Source organism: Pelobates fuscus, chromosome 9, assembly GCF_036172605.1.
Source record: "Pelobates fuscus isolate aPelFus1 chromosome 9, aPelFus1.pri, whole genome shotgun sequence".
NCBI lineage: Eukaryota > Metazoa > Chordata > Amphibia > Anura > Pelobatidae > Pelobates > Pelobates fuscus.
Genome location: NC_086325.1, coordinates 61,388,124 through 61,405,901, shown reverse-complemented (window position 1 = coordinate 61,405,901; position 17,778 = coordinate 61,388,124). Strand labels below are relative to the sequence as shown.

Below are 17,778 nucleotides of genomic sequence, written 5' to 3'. Positions count from 1 at the left end.
ATAGCTCCCTAATTCCCACGGTATTAGGGAGCTATCTACCAAAAGACCAATGTGGTCTTTCAGCCAACTTTACTAATACGAAATAAAGATTACTAAGTATTAGTAATTAATCTGTCCCCTACTCTCTGTATCGCGAGTAGGGGCATGTCTAGTAAACAGTGAGCAGCCTCTGGCTGCTCCCTGTTGTAAAAAAAAAAAAAAAAGCACCCCCCAATAAATCGTGGAGCATCTCTTAACTAGGGGGGGGACATCCCCCCCGTGCCCAGCAAGTTGGGGCTACTCAACTAAACGGGGGACATAGGTCCCTCTTGGCCCCCACCCATGAGCGGCAGGTGGGGGCCTTACAGGACAATGGGGGGGGGCTATTGTCCTCCCCCCGGCTGCCCCATGAGCGGCGGGTGGGGGACCTAAATGAAAAAGGGGGGACCTATTGTCCTCCCTCCCGGCCCCCACCCATGGGTGACGGGTGGGGGCCCTAAATGACAATGGGGGGACCTATTGTTAAATATCCCCCCAGGTGACTAGAGGTCCCCAAGACCCTAGTCTCTCCCCCCCACCAAAATAAAATTAAATAAAGCCCTACCCACCCCCCTCGCCCTAAAAATAGTGAGGGGGAGACAATAAAACTAAATACCTGTAAATAAAATTTAAAAAAAACATTCTAAAGCCTTCTTTTTTCAACCCCAAAAGAGGCCAAATAAAAAAACATAATACCTGTCAAACTTATAAAATAAAATAAAAAAACAGAGAGCAAAAAAAAAAAACACACAGAAAAAAATATATATCACGATGCTTAAAAATATCTTCACCCAGCGAGGGCACCACACAGACTGAGCTCTGCAGTGCGGGGAAAGGCTTATAAAGCCTTCCCACGCCCTGCAGTTTGACTCAGAGTGCTCTGATTATTTGGTTTCAGTCAACCAATAAGAGTGCTCTGATAGGTAAATAGTGAGCCTTACAAGTTATCAATCAGGTAAGACTCACTATTTAAACCAACCAGTAAGAGCACTCTGAGTCAAACTGCAGGGTGTGGAAAGGCTTTATAGTCTGCGCGGTGCCCTCACTGGGTGAAGATGGATTATTTTTTTAAGCGTCAGGATTTTTTTTTTAATTTTTTTTTGCGCTCAGGTTATAGATTTTATTTTATAAGTTTGACGGCTATTATGGTGTTTTATTTGTCCATTTTTGGGACTGAAAAAATAAGGTTTTAGAAAAAAGAAGACCTCAAATGGTAAGTATTTTTTTTATTTACAGGTATTTAGCTTTATTGTCTTCCCTCTCATGATTTTTAGGGTGAGGAGGTAGAGCTTTATTTAATTATTTGGGTGGTGGGGGTGACTAGTCACCTGGGAGGGCATTTTTATATTTAGCCCCCACCAGTCGCCAATGGGTGGGGGCCGAGGGGGAGGACAATAGGTCCCCCCCATTGTAATTTAGAGCCCCCACCCGCTGCTCATGGGTGGCGCCGGGGGGAGGACAATAGGTCTTTCCTCCCTTATTGTATTTAAGGCCCCCACCTGCCGCTCTAGGGTGGGAGCTGGGGGGAGGACAATAGGTCCCCCCCATTGTCATTTAGGGCCCCCACCTGCCGCTCATGGGTAGGGCCCCCACCCGCCACTCATGGGTAGGGCCAAGGGGGACCCTATGTCCCCCGTTTAGTATAATAGCCCCACCATGAGGGCCAGTTATAAGAGAGGGGTGGGGCTTATTTTTTTCTTTTTTGACAGTGAGCAGCCACAGGCTCTAACCAAAACCAGCATAAGTATTGTGACCAGCACACTAGACAAATGCACACTAGATATTTACACACACAATCAATGTATTACAAAAGAGCAGCCACAAAAAAATTAAAATAATAATAAACATATTAAAGGGACAATTCACTTGTCCAAATAAAACAAATAAAAAAAATGTTATCTAGTAGATAAACCCCTAATGAAAACATGCATGCATTTAATTAAGCATTTATTTGGGGGTATATCTAAAAATAGCTTGGAAACCTTTTCTTTCTCCGTAGCTCATATAGACTTTCTGTGGCTGTCCAATAACAGCCTTCCCAAGCTCATTGATTAGTATTTGCAAGGTAGGTGCTCTAGGAAATTGCATGCTTCTTGAGTTTAGCTCCACGGAGCGATGCAGCCAGGAATCAACTGGATCAGTTGTCTGATTCACAGCCTTGGGGTTTAACAAGGTTAATTTCATACTCTTTACATAAAAACACTTCAGTAAGCTTCAATGCTTTAGGTGTGTGGAGTGTTCCTTTAATGTACCTCCAAATTGACTTAACAAGCCTCTATAGAAAATAGACATTAAATGTCTAATGTTGGAAAGATACATATCAACATACATTGTGGGATGGACAATATTCCATTATAATCACAAGTGGTTTCTTACAGATATTATGATTATATTTTAAAGTAAAGCTGAGGTTCAGAACATTAAGTACAGTTTAAACGTTTATTTTGGCTCATTCAAGTGTACTCCAGGTGTTTTACATATAGTCTCACTTTTCCAGATTTGACTTAATGCACATTTCTAAAAAAGAGCTATTACAGTGTACATAAAGTTCTCAAAAGACGTAATGTAGGGCAATAGAGCATTTAAAAAAAAGCACAGTGTTACAGAGGGATAGACAGGTAGACTATGCAAACCCCTTTGCCTTAGGTGGGATCTACCATATTGCTAAATAACCTAAATCTCCCATGGCCACTAGATTAGATATAATTATCATTGTCACCGACAAACATACCATCATGGCAGCTACACGTGGTAAAAGGTCTTACTTTTTTGAAAATCATTATCTTATGTTCTTACTGGACTTGTACAGATCAACGATCTGCTGGATGTAATCCATAAGACCTATTACAGCCTATAGAAAGTTAATATCTGCTTTCAGTGTGAATCAACAGACTAGTTATTAGTAAAGAAGGACAGCACCTTATTTAAACTAAGGGAGATTTTGGCCTTTCCTTGTTCACACTTCTCTTTATTAGTTGGGCCTTAACCCCAAAGACCTTGGATTTAAATGGAGAAGAGCTTGCAGTGAAATACACGGTACCATTCTAGATTGATTTCCACTTTTTCAAAAGAACAACCTATGTTTACTTTTTTTATACCTATTATTGGCAATGTGGAAGTTTGTGAAATGTACCATGGTTATTTAATTTAGAATTTGTGAATCTTGATTAGTGAATGTCTTACTTTAATCCATCTGATACAAGGTTACACGAGGTCTGTCCAAAAAGTATTAGCCATGTAGTATGAAAAACAGAGACATTTATTGGAGAAGATAAAGATACAATAACCATTGTACATAGGACAATGACGCCTCTGCTCTTTTCAAAGTAGACGCCTTGAGACCTCACACAGTTCTAGCACCGTCTCTTCCACTGTTTAAACAACTCTGTAAAATCCTTTGCTGGAATTGCCATCAGCTGTCTCATTGTATTTACCTGAGGCCTTAAATCTCTTCCCTTTCAAAGGTGATTTTAGTTTTGGGAAAAGACAAAAATGAAAAGGTGCCAAATCTATCAACAGTTTCTCCACCATCTTTGAAGCGTTTGTGCCACACGTTTGTGCTGCACTCATTACATCATCCCTAAAAACCTTCTGAATCATCCAAATAGTTTCCACAGAGAAATGTTCAAGCTTAACGCAAAATTTAATGCAGATCTGTTACTCTACTCGCTTAGTCATTTTGTATGTGATGGCCACACAGTACACATGCTCACTCAATGGTGTCTAGCGCCCCCACTGACTAGTGAAGTCATTATTGTTAACGCAATCGCATTCCAGTCCACTCTGCTTGGCTGCCAGGTGCATCAATGTCAGGCAAACCGTTCTTACTGTATTAAAAATGGCTGGATTTTTCCGGGATTCACCTTGTATACTAGAGTAAGAATAGTTGAGAATTCAATATAAATTTAAATTTCAAGACCAAAGAAGTCAATGTAGCTATGCTTCCAGTTTGGCTACTTTGTCCTTAAATTTTAAGTTTTCTTTCAATTCCTGTCAATTCTCACTTTAGTAAATACACTGTAAATGTTATTTTTCTTTTCATGCAATAAACATTAAACTCATAAACAAGAATAGACACGAGTTATTAATTATGAAGTGGGAATCTTTTTTAACTGGGTGTATTGCTAAATATATTAATCCTCATCAGTTCATCATGCAGTATAAGAGAATAGGGGTCAATAAGGAATTCAAGGGAACCCAGTTTCACATATTATTCATTTACTGAATTCATTTTTTTATTTAACTGAGTGGGTTAATAGTGCTTTTTGTGTAATTTCCTTATTTGAACAATATATCCAAATTCCTATACCTTGTTTGGAATTTGGAACTTATTAGAGCTACACTGAAATGCTCCAAACTGTAAATTCAAATCAGTCTCTTAACATGACTTGAATTGCATTAAAGGAACTCCAAGCATCACAACCACTACAGACCACTATAGTGGTTATAGTGTCAGAGTACTCTGGTGCCACCATTGTAAGGAGTTAAAAAATGTTTTAACAGACTGACTCCTTCGACTTCTCAAAGGCCAAGAGCCTGACGTTTTAAAGTAGGAACTTCCATTAGCATCCTGAGCTAAGCTCTGCTTAGAGCGATCAGCTGACGGGGTGCAAGGGAAATCCTGACACCATAACAACTACAGAGTGCTTTTGTGATTATAGTTCTTGGAGTAATCCTTTAAAAAATGTCCCAGCTTCAGCGTGATGGGATACATTAGAGGTTTTCTCTGAAAACTGAAAATGACATTCATATTTTAGTATGTATTAACCGTGCTAATGAATTTTGCTTATTTTTTGGATGTCTGCTAATTCTCTAAATAATCAAATTAGCTTTTTCTTTATTAGCATATTTATGAGCATTTGCATATTTTGTCTGTTGTTTATTTTCCGGTTAAGCTGTCTTGATGTTGGCCACGATTCTTCAAATGAGTATCACAATGTTCCAACACATTGGAAAGGTCTATATAAAAACAACTGTGTGCAGAAATCAAATTTTTTGTTAAATTATTCATTTTTATTACCATAGGCAGAAGATGATAATGTGAGTAAAAGATAAGCTCAATAGGAACGTGAAACATCAGCCAGGTTATGGTAGTTATATATTTATGTACATCTAATCTAGATACAATAATGTAACTTACTGATAATTTCTGTAGAGCTAGTTTTACAGACGTCCATGTGTCCAACCTTCTGTCCAATAGGAGAATGAATTTAACATCTGTTTCTTGTTTGCTAGAACATAGACAAAGAACACATTTTCAAACAATAAAACAGAGTGAAACTTTTTTTTATATTTAGTATATTTATTTGAACTAGAACACGTTTTAATCATCTTATAATAATAGGTTTAAGTAAAGAGAGACATTGTCATTGTTCTGCATATTGAATAACGGATATGAAAGTAAATCTCTTATTCATAGGATAATTGGATGAGAAGTTCATCTTATTGTAGGTAAAGATTGTGCTGGAGAAATTATCAGCAAATGTATAGACTGAAAGATATGCTTTCCTGAAGATCACTCCATAGTCCCCCCACAACCAACATTGAATTGATAAGAATGGATTGATGCCCTATCTGCTCCTACTAGTTGAATTTTGCAAAGCCTGCATGGTCTGTTTTAGAGTTCAGTTTTTATCAACTTGTCAAATATGGTCAATTCTGGCTGCTGAGTTTAGTCCTACTGGGTCCAGGTTACTCGAGTCTTGGCTTAAAGGGACACTCCAGGCAGATAAACAAGTTAAGAATAAACTAAAACTAGGAAGTTCATAATACCTGTGGTTAATTTATTTTCTCCCAATTCTGTGTAGTTTTCCTGCAGTGTTGTGAAATGTGTTGCTGTGTTCAGCAGTGTAACTTAGCCTCCTTAGTCACCCCCTCTCACATTTCAACATGTTCCTGATTCCCAGTCTATGAAAGAAACATATCTTTTGCAGCCAATGAAAATACAGGCATGTCATATCTAATGTAAGGAATGCTCACAGCACAGACTGCGCTGGGCACTGCAGTCTGTGCTGTGAGACACTGCTAGTGCCCATATGTGCTCCTCTCCCTCCCTCCCTGTGATGCAAGTAATCCATTCTCTTCCAGCCTGTCAGCCAACCTCCCTACCCACAGATAACCCCTTCTCTGTCAGCCAACCTCCCTACCCACAGTTATCCCCTTCCCTGCCAGACAACCTCACTACCCACTGTTAACCTCTCTTCTGACAGTCCCTGTTAATCAACCTCCTATATAGAGATAGATATAACTAGTGCTATATATATATATATATAGATATATAGAAACAGAGAGAGAGATAACACAAAGCTCTATAGGTATTTATGAGCTTGTCTGTCTCTTTATATTTATTTATAATAAACATAGGACACTATATAATATTTAATGTAGTGAGGAAATGTTTGTGTGACGTGGTTTGTAAGTTCTAGTGTCTGAATGCTGAGGACTCAGATGAGGCTTGGACAGGCATTGTGGGCATGTGTTCAGCTGAGTAAAACTCCTGCAAGCCCAGTAAGGTGTGTCATTACTGAATCTCATTGGGAAATCACTGGATAATGGCCATTCGTGGACAGTCTGGCTGAAATACAGGAATCAGGGTGAAAGCAATGTAGTGAAATGACAGAAAATCAGAAGGGCAGAAAATCTGTTCAAAGTAAAGATTAAACATGTACTGCTAAAGCTCATCTTTACTCTATTTAAGGAAAAAAGCATTTAGTGACTGTAGGTTTTATGCCTAGGATATACTACAATTTATGTAATCCTTGTGCACTGTATGAGTTTTATCTAGCCCTTGTGCACCTATTTGACCTGGGTACAGGCTATTCCTATTACACCCAAGGTTGCATATAACTGTAACTTATTGTATTGCACAAAGGTTACTTTCACTTTTAGCTAATCCCAGTTGACCCAAGTGCCATGGAAAATACATGTGTTACACTGTTCAAGGATTAAATATGTTTGAGAAGTTTGAAACATATTTGGAGTTTAGTGTGCATTAGAGACCAAAATATTTTGATTTGTTTCCATTAATTAATTTTCTAAATTTGGTTAATCAGAAATTTGTACAATGTAGAAGCGGACAAACCGAAATTCGGCAGAACATTTTGTTCATTTCCTGAAATTTGGATGTCAATTTTTCTCTGTATGGAGTGAATGAAGGTGGCAGTCACAAAGTTACGGTTCCAATTTATTTGCCAAACTGCTGAAATATCAAAATTAAGGAAAGCCGTTTTCTTAGTTTTGATTTTACAGTAGTTTAGTAGATTAATCCTTAATTTCATATCCTTACGTAGATGATCTTTCTGCTGTTTAGTAGATAAGTCGCTAATTTGCTAGGAAGTTACTGTGCATCCATAGCTAATGCCTGCACAAGATTTAAAGACTGCTGGGGTAACAATCACAGGTGCCTCTTTAACCCCTTAAGGACCAAACTTCTGGAATAAAAGGGAATCATGACATGTCACACATGTCATTTGTCCTTAAGGGGTTAAAGAGAGTCTCTAGGGAACAAACGACTCTAAACCATTTAGAGAAAGTTGGGGAGTTATCAAGGCCTGGACATCTACTATCAAGCTCCCAAGAGAATAACAATTTTGCACTACCACGAGTGTTATTTAATTGTGTACCTTGGAATGGAGGTTAAATAAGATAATATTGTCTGAAGGATACTTTCAGGTACTTCATTGAAAGTGTCATTTTCGGGAAATGTGATGATCCAGTCATTATCTCTTCCACGACCACCTTGGAGATTGAGATGCAAAGTTTATTTATTTTAAAAAGCTTCAAATTATCATAAAAAATTCAAACATCAGTAAAAAAAAAAAAAAAAATTAAAATAACCCTGGAATGGTTATCATTTAACATCAAAGTGAAAAAGAGCTATGCTTTAACAACTCAATCACAAACAAGGTGAGGTACATTCACTAATCATTCACTAATCAAGTATCAGGAGTGCCATGACTTTCAGTCCTGAAGGTGTCAATACAAGATGAACCAGGACTATATAGCAGCTGGTATGTTACATTAAACCAGAGATATACAATATATAATGGCTTGTACATACAGTGGGGTGGTTGATGTTACAAAATATTTTCAGTTATACAAACGTATATTTGAGTCAAAAAAGCATGGAGCATAGCCTATTTTATTTTTATGGTGCAAGAGTGGGTTTTCTTTACTAGACATCTCCTGGAGGAGACTGTAAGCTTCTCTGTCTTTTTACGGTTTGCCCTGAGGAATCTCATATAGCCGGTCTATTATTTATTAAATCAAAAACACGACTGGCATTAGATATATACTGGATTCTGTCAGATACATAAGAACACAGGTAGTTTAGAAGAATGATCAGCTTGTTTGGAGTCTTTGGGCTTACGTATTAAAATGTTATGGGTAACAAAGCTGACCAACAAACAAGGAACAACAGCTAACATGACAAACAGAGCATTTTGTCAGTCTACCTGACATTAGTTTAGTTTATTAGTCATTCAGTGCCCAACACTAACATATAATTCATATATAATAATGTTTGAATACAGTAATCATATACATAACAGCAACACTGCATGCAAGAAATATACAGAATGTCTAATTTAGCAGTAGACGCAAAAATAAGCAATTTGTAATGGGTGTACCATTTTGTACCTTATGGGGCCATTTATCAATCTTCCTCGCTGCAAAACTGGAGCATGAAAATTAGATTTAATTTGAGAATCTAATTATGTTGATAAGGCTGCTGTATTTTCCATCAATTTTACTGCTTGCGGCAGATAGAGCACAGCACTGACTTACATCAATTTAAAAGATTTGTATATAAAATTCACACAAAAGGAATAGATGGGGTCTTTCGTAACCTTTTAACCTATTGGAAGGTTTTCAGTGTGTTTGACTGCAAACCAATGAATGTCATACAAAATTATATCTAATATAACTATATATTTATTATCTTTTTTTCCCAGACATGTTTAACAAAGTTATTTATTATTTTGTTATTTGTAAAAAAAAAAAAAAAAAGTCATTGTTTTTATTATATTTTTAGATATATGTGTTTTGGGGAATACATTACATGAGACACATCCCATCGAGGAAATCCTATATCGTTCTGAATATCCATAATGTTTTATTAAGTAGACATCTCATTGCACCCGGCTCTAAGGCATAATACTGAGCGTATCACCTTGCCAAACAGTTTACAAGTTCATAGTGAGGATTTAATTACATAATAGCACAGGGAGACAGAGCAGCACATCGTACTTACCAGAAAGAAAAGCAAGCTCTTTCATCAAGAGATCCGTAATGTCTTTTGCATAGATGGGGACGGACATCTCTATGGAACAAACAAAAGAATGTTAAAGAGCTAAAAAAGTTGTTCTTCATTTTATTATCTAGTAATATATTATTATCTACAGTTACAAAAAATGTTACATATTTTTTATTCAAGTATTTGGTAAATTTAATATGTATTGCTAGTGAATAAATAAGAAACAAACATATTTTTTAATGTTGGCCAAAAAGTAATTTGTGATCTACATCCTTTGATAATTATAAGAGGAGAGCTATGATAATAATACAACTTTTAAAATGTTCTTAACATTATATTCTTTTCTAGTAATATGTGACCTCAGCTTCTATTGCTATACTAAACTAAAATGTTAAAGGTTTGTGTGGTTTTTATTATTAGATAATTCTTTAGTATTAGCAATATTATTTACAATGATATGGCTCTAACCAATTCCACCGCACTGTATACAGTAAATAGTGCATTCTATCGATTACGTTGCAATCTAAACATTGAGGCAAATAGGACAGGTAAAAAAAAGAAAAAAAAAAGAAATAAGAAACAGAAATTTCTTGGTTGAAGGGATGGATGCACCTAGATCACTTCAGCTAATTGCACTAGGGCTGCAATGGCTAGACGGCTTCCTGGATTGCTCTGCATGAGGACATCCAGCGTCAGATTTTTGCAATGAATTAATGCTTTCCTATGGGGAGGTCTAATGTGCATGCAGCATTTGCCGTGCATGCACATTAGAGCCCGCTAATCTCGGAACGGAGGGGGCGGAGCATTGGCGCTGGAATATGGCAAATAAAGTTTTTTTTAACACTTTATTTACTGGGGAAGGAGAGGGGAGGCAGGGGGAGTGATAGTGCCAGGAATACAGCTTTTTATTCCTGGCACTGTAGATTCCTTTTAAATACCTATAGGCCGCTAAATTGGCCGGGGGGAGAGGCGAAACACGGTTGAGCAGTATGGCGATAGTTCGGCTAGCGATGAGGGGTGGAGCAAGAGAGGTACCACTTAAACCAATGGTTACACTCCATAAATTCTACACCTTTGTCTGCTATAAGGAAATTCCTGTTATTATGCAATGCTCTGATACAGATCCTACTTGTACAGCCAAGCTCACTTCGTTCCTGTATTCTTTGTAAGTCGACTATTGCATTTTTTTTGATCAGATTATGTGACAACCGAAATGTAAAATGATAAAAAAAGATTGTAAAAGCAAAAAAAACAAAAATGTAAAGCGTACATTTTAATTGAATACATTTTAGTTTAGTTAACCGTTTAAGGAATAATAATAATTCATGTCATCTTCCCAAGTGGATCCCTACAGACTCCAAGAATTTATGGAAGAGCTTGCAAATGCAGCTCTAAAGCTGGCAGCAATTGCAAATTATATTCCGTTTCACAGTAAAATCGTTGAAGACCATAATGTTATGGGCACATAAAGCTCTTTGAGTCATTTAGAGGTTGATATTTGTTGAAAGCTGGAAATGTTCAACCCATGCTCCTCCTGCTCTAATTGATATATATTTCTCTTAAATACTGACTGGCAGAGAATTATGGAAACCAAGCCCAGAGAGCATCTGGCAGATTGGGGAATGATGTTCTAAGCCAGGGGTAGGCAACCTTTTAGTAGTACTGTCCCAAAACAAGATCTTGAAGTCCCTTGGCGTGCCGATCCTATTTTTTTATATTGAGGTGTGTATGTTGTATTTGTGCACATGTGGGCTGTTATATTGTTATATTGTATATGTTCATGAGTAGTTTGTGGTATTGTGTATGATACCTATGAACGAGGTGTGTATGTGTGAGGCTTGTAATATTGCATGTGAGAGGCTGCTGGTGTTGTTGAGTGAGTTTATGTTGATTGTAAGTGGTGTTGTGTTTGTGGGGACTGTGTGTGTAATTGTGGATGCGCTGTTTGCATTATTCGTATGAGGGGGGAGGGGAGGCTTATTCTGTAGCTATGTGTTAACAGTGTGGGTGGCTTCCCTGGGGTCCGGTAGGGACTGGGCTGGCCAGGTACAGGTCAGGTTCAGGGGCTGCGGATTGCTCTACTCCAGTGCGGATTCCCATCCACAAGTGCTAGGAGAATGTGATCTGAGATCACTTCCTCTAAGTCCTGCAATGTGTAAATTCAGGATTGTCTCTCACCACCTGCAATCACCACTCTACCACCACTCTGCACTAGCTGATATCTGAAGTTCCACTAGGACTCCTGATAAACCAGAGCCTGTTTGTCTCCAGCAGCCTTGAGTGCTGTGGAAAGGCACCTCGAGTGCCATACATGGCACGTGTGCCATAGGTTGCTGACCCCTGTTCTAAGCTAAACAGACAGGTATTTAAATAACCATTTTTTTTTTTAATTAAGGGTCAGACAAGAACCAAATTCCACACATAAATGTAACACTGGTGCTTCTCAATGTAACAGTGAAAAGGAAATGATAGTTTAAAGTAACAAAGTCAAATACTAGAAGTATAAGAGAGAATGGCCAGAAAAAAGCGGGTCCTGGGGGACAGAACAGGGGTTAACCCTAGGTAATGAAGAGAGGAGAGGAGAACAAAATCTGTCCACACGTGTATGCATACATACACAAATATCAATAATAAGCAACAGTAAAAAATAATAAACTTTATTAAACTTTATGTACAAAGGGGGAAGGGGAAGGGGGGAGAGGGAGATATGCGATGCGAAAGCACCTGGGTAAGTAAAATATAGTTTCCTAAAACAAGGAGAACGCTAGCTGCAGGGTACTATAGTGGTAGCCGGGACCGCTGTAAAAAAGTTTCAGACCACTAAAAGAGGCTCCTCGGTACAATATATTATTGCCGAGAGAGAGAAAATTAATGGTGTGTCTAAGCGGAGCGAGCACTTCAATGATAGTGCCTGGCTTGAGATATAATCAAATGTAATAGTATGTATCTGAGCAGGGCGAGCACCTTAATGAAGTGTGCCTGTAGTAACAGGAAATCGCTAGCTGCAAGGTCCTACAGTAGTAACACAAAATCACTGAAAAAGTATCAAAACGCCATGGCTACAGATAACATCTAAGTACTACTCTGAACAATATATACTTCTTGCCGAGAGAAAGAAACAAAATGGTGTGTATCTGAGCTGAGCGGATAACACAGTGATTTTGCCTGTAGTTACAGAGGATACAGTAAATTCAAATGCCACAGTAGGTTAGGTAGGATTTATTCGTTAACCCTCTACTTCATGGGCAAAAGAAAACCGTAATATTCAATGGGGATATAGTGGGGCTGGATTCTTATATACACTAGAGACTGTTAGACAATTACTGCAATGGTAACGGGAATCCCTCTGCAGGGGTACGTGTGTCCATTCATAGAGTTACACGAAAAAATCCACATGCAGGATAAGCCGTCTTATGGACCCGTGACCCTCCAGTAGGCAGAATTGAATTTAGGCTGAGGTCTCACCTATGGCTGTTCAGTAACAGGCAATATAGTAGGAAAACGGGAGCCCCCCTAATGGTGTAGGGCACCGTAGAATGTACCCTCCTAGTACACAAGTAGGGCTCTGCGATAGGAGCCTTAGAAACTAGTCTTGCAGGGCCAGGTGGCAAAAGAAAGGAATGGTGCCTTCATGGGTACCAGGTATAGTAAAGACAAGTAGAAGGAGGATAAGAGTAGGGTGTATCCTAAGCCTATTAGTGGAATACCCCGTAGGTTGCCTGAACTAGAGGTTTAGATAATTCCCATTGGGTCCTCTACAGTAGCCTGTAACGTGCCTTGGTCGGCAACGAGGTTCTGTGAGTAAGTAATAACATGTGAGGGATCGGGTAATTAGTTTGCCCGATCGTGGTGTCTAAAGTAAGTGTTTAGACAACACAAGCCCAACTTTTTGGTGCAGTGGGGCGGGTGATAATCACACCCGAAGTGGATGTCAGTCGGTAAGGTTGGATAGAATCTCCCAATGTCTTGCCCTAAGTCAAATACTAAAATGAATGCAATTACGAATTAGCATAAACGTACAGGGTAATAGATTTTACTCAATCTCAAAGGGTGACAATACCAGTGTGACTTGTAATTAAAAGCATTTTCTAACATAACATAAGAGTTTTATTAAATGAAAACTCCGAGCCCCATAACCACTACAGCGCCCCGTTAGTGGTTATGTTGATTGCAGCACACCTTTAAAATCATTTTATAAACTATGCATTCAAAAATGTTTACATGTTCCTGTTATCTAACGATTGGCGTTCAGTTTTTTTTTTTGTGAGCTGCCGTTGTGTTTGGACGTTTAACAGTGAGCTGAAAACAGACTTTTAAAACGTTAGTATAAAACCCCAATACAGCAACAATTGTGCGTTCATAGCAAATGTGTTCACATATTTAAAAGATGACAATGGTCCTTACATGCCTCAGCCAAATTATTTGAAAAAGTGTAGTCCGTCATATGAAACGTTGATAAGCCTTTTTGCCCAAACAGGAAATCAGTTAGGCCTTTGAGGTTTTGAGGTATAATAAATTGTTTTTGTATATCCTTTTGCATCGGATTCTGCATACATGACATCATGTTACCACAATTCTCCCAGAATTCCCGTCTTGACATGCAAATGAGGCATCATGTTACAGACTTAATACTGCTTTTCTGCAGTCACTTTTACAGTAAATTTTGAATTTGCATTAATCAGTGTGCGGTTTTGTCACATTTTGTTCTCCACACCACTATATATTTAATAGATAATGTTGACTTGTTGATAGAATAGAGAAATAATGCCATGAAGGGATTCTGGAAAGATTTTAATAAATCGCAAGACTTAAGGCCTGGTTTATGAATGTCTCCAGAACCCTGACACTGCCGTTTCGGCAATGACAGAAAACATGAGTGACAAGAATAATATCTAAACGTGAGGAGCCAAGATCAAAAGAAAAACATGCTTAGTCACAATATGTCAGAAGAGTAATGATCAGGAAGGATTAGTGGTAAAGTAGAGTAGTTCTGTCTGACAATATGTGGAGACAACAAGATTTGGTATAACATCATGCGTGGTTCATGTATATAAAAAAAAAAAAACTAATAAAAATGAAAATGAAAAGCCACCAGGCTGAAAGCCAGATTAAAAGCCATGGTGTATACAACAGGGTAGTTACATGGAAAATTTATGAGACCATAATAAATAATAGGTAGTAAAGCTAGAGGTTAAACAACAAATTAACAGTTACTGTAATGAGTGTGACCATATAGAGAGGCTTGAAACGAGCCAGAGATGATACTTTAGCCAATTCCACACGTATAGAGGTATTGTAGACCTGATCTGCTGGCACTTCTATATTGCCGAGTGAGTCCTTCACTGTGTCCCAACTATAAGTGAACATCCCCTGATCCACAAGGGTAGGAAGATTGGTACCTCATCCTCTCTGCTTCCTATGCCCAGGCTTGCTCACAAGCATGAAGCGCTCCGAGTCCCACAGTAGGGTTAAAGTCCAGCAGAGTTTTCGATATCACAATCCCACTAGATCGTGGTAGGCCGATGGACTTAGCGACCATTCCGGCTCTTGGACCAGAAGAGGAACAAGAAGTCAGTGCGGCAGTGGAGGCTTCTCCGTTCATGGCTGAGGAGAGTATAGATCCCTGCTGGCGAGACTCAATCCAGGTTCCAGAAGGCTGCACACAAAGCGTCAAAGGCTGCCTGGAACTTTGTTTCACAGTGTAGCAGATGGTTGGTCGGCATGGCGGCTATCTTATATTTGCCACAAGGCTCTGTTTTGTAAGGTGAGTATAAGCTGCCAGAGTGTAGGAACATTCCCTGGTGGAGACCCGGATATCCCCTACAAGTCCAGAGGAGGGGGGGGGGGGGGGGCTAAAGAAAGGTTGCTATGACCAACACTCCATGGTGGGAGGGATCGACTGCCTCCCCCAGTCACCAGGGAACGTTAGGCTGCTGGATCCAGGCAAGGTGAGTGCCCTACAGACTAGAACTTTACAGGCTTATATCAGGGTGAGTTATTGCAGCAACGGTCAGAGTCTTCAACAAGGGGTCTCCTGCACCTTAGTTTGGCAATATAGCTGGAATTCGAACTGCAGAGAGACAGAGATATGCAGAGACATGTTCAGCCATCTTGAGCACAAGGCCCTTCCCCCTCCAATTAGTTGCTTTTTAAATCAACAATTAGTGTCTTTTTCCCCTCATTCATCTTTTTTTTTTTTTGGGTGCCACGGGTAGGACGCCTAATAACGAAACAAAATGGCTTGTTCATACCTAATTTTGTTTAGTTCATGATTTTGTCGCATGGCAATTCAGAGTTAAGGCAATTCAGACGACTCACAAATTGTGACAAATCACAATTAGTTTGAAACCAAATGCACAAATCTAATGTGTATATCATATACAATACACAAACACCCACACGCACAAAAGCTATGTAACTGAAAAAAAAAGAAATACTAATTTTTTTCTTGCAAAATGAATTATAAATAAATAAAATGGCTGTCAAAATGATAAATGTAGTTAAATAAAAAGTGCCTTATCAACATTAAATAGAGCTAACACCCATATTTATTCAAATAGACTATGTGCTTATTATTAGACTTGGCATATATAATATAAATAGAATACTTGGTGTTATTTAATAATTGACAAGGTTATTGTCAAAGAAATGTAATACACAACTCAGCTATGCAAAACGTACATTATGCTAAGTAACAGAAACAAAAAGGACATTGTATGGAAAGACTTATTGATCACAATAATATTCATTTTTTATAGAGAGAAAATGTATGACCACAAACATAGGCATAACTAGAAACCCAGGGGGCCTCGGTGCGAAAATTGCCCCCCCCCCCCCCGACGATGTGTCTCATTTCCCCATGTGTCTTATTCCCTCCCCCCAGCCCCTCCATGTGTCTAAACCCCTCCCTCCCCCCAAGTGTCTCATTCCCCCCAAGCCCCTTAATGTGTCTCATCCCCAGTCACATCCTGTTCTGTTCTGCGGAGATGTCTGGCCTTCTGGTATCCAGTACTCTTTTTACAATTCTTGTTTTTTCCTCTTTTTCTATTCTATGTCTGGTTTTCTTTATGCTGGGGTTCTGGGTTCATTCCTTTATTCGATTCCAAATCTCCTGGATTCAGGGCCAGACTGGGAAAAAAATTCGGCCCGGGCATTTTTTTGTTATCACAGCGGCCCACTAAGAAGGGGGTGGGGCAGAGAGGGTGTGTTTTGTCATCACTAATGACAAACACGCCCCCTCTCAAAGTGAGCATGTTGGTTCAATGCTCTTCCAGGGCAGACCATGCACAGAGCTCTGCCTAAGAGCTCTAGCATGAGAAAAAAACAAACTGTATTTGTTCTGCACAGTGCAAGCAAATTTAATACCATGCTTGCACTGTGTTTCCTTGCAACTTGTCTCTGGTGTCTCTATAAATGGATACCAGAAGACAAAAGGTCCAGGAAAGAGTATTGTGCATGTGTTTGGAGCCTGCTTGTGGGATTGCGTGTGTGTAGAATGAGCTGATTGTGGTGTGGTATTGTGTAATAAGGTCGGTTTTAGTTGTGTTGTGTTTGTGGTGTAATGTAATGCATATGTGGCTAGGGGCTGTAGAGAATGTGTGTATAGGGGATGTAGCAAGTGTGTGCATACAGGCTATTGTGTATGTGTGTGGTGCAGTGTGTTGGGGGGTTATTTGTGTATGTGAGGGGTGCTGTGTGTGTGAGGGGTGCGGTGTGTGCTGTGTGTGAGGGTGCTGTGTGTGATTTGTGTGTGAGGGTGCTGTGTGTGATTTGTGTGTGAGGGTGCTGTGTGTGATGGTGCTGTGTGTGAGGGTGCTGTGTGTGAGAGTTCTGAGTGTGATGTGTGTGAGTGTGGTGTGGGTGATGTGTGTGAGAGTGCAAAAATGTTAGAAGGGATTGAGTGTTGGGGGGGGTAAAAAAAACAAAACAAATAAAACTAAGCAGGCATTAAATCCCCCCCCCCCCCTTCTTACCTTTAGCTTGGGAGGGGAGGACCGGCACGGTGGTATATGGGAGGGGGCATGGTGGCACTCTCACACCCTCCCTGGTGGTCCAGTGTTCAAGTAAACTCTAGCCTGCGAGAGGAACCCGGCGGAGCAGCACGATAGAGCTCCGCCGGGTCCTCCCTCCCCAGCCGCATGTCTATTCAAGTGGGCTAGTGAGGGAGATCTTTGATCTCCTCACCGGCCCGTCATTGAAAAACAGTGCACAGACCGGCAGGGGAGATCCTATGACCTCCCCTGCCGGCCTCGGCCCATGGCAACCGCGGCCCATGGGGTATTTGCCCAGTGTGCACGATAGCCAGTCCGGGCCTGCCTGGATTCCTTTAAATGTTTGTTTTTTGTTGCCAAACCCGTTCCTTTGCCATTTATCCTTTTGTTTCGGTTGGTTCCTTCAGGCAGCTGTTCTATGTCCTCTGCCCCTTTCTTGCAGGTAAGTACTGTGTGTGTTTTATTGTTGTTTATTTAGTCATGCATATCTAGGCAATTAGGTCCCACCGTACTTTG

General features: G+C 39.7%; 1 protein-coding gene across 1 annotated transcript in view; it reads right to left on the bottom strand.

The window, feature by feature from the left end:
* MCF2 (MCF.2 cell line derived transforming sequence) overlaps positions 1-17,778 on the bottom strand; it is a 167,807-nt gene that overhangs the window by 100,936 nt on the left and 49,093 nt on the right. The window contains exons 2-4 of the mRNA XM_063433524.1: positions 9,269-9,337; positions 7,641-7,755; positions 5,159-5,249 (exon numbers count right to left, since the gene is read on the bottom strand). Of these exons, the coding sequence (XP_063289594.1) occupies positions 5,159-5,249; positions 7,641-7,755; positions 9,269-9,337 (275 nt within the window). The remainder of the gene's footprint in view (positions 1-5,158; positions 5,250-7,640; positions 7,756-9,268; positions 9,338-17,778) is intronic.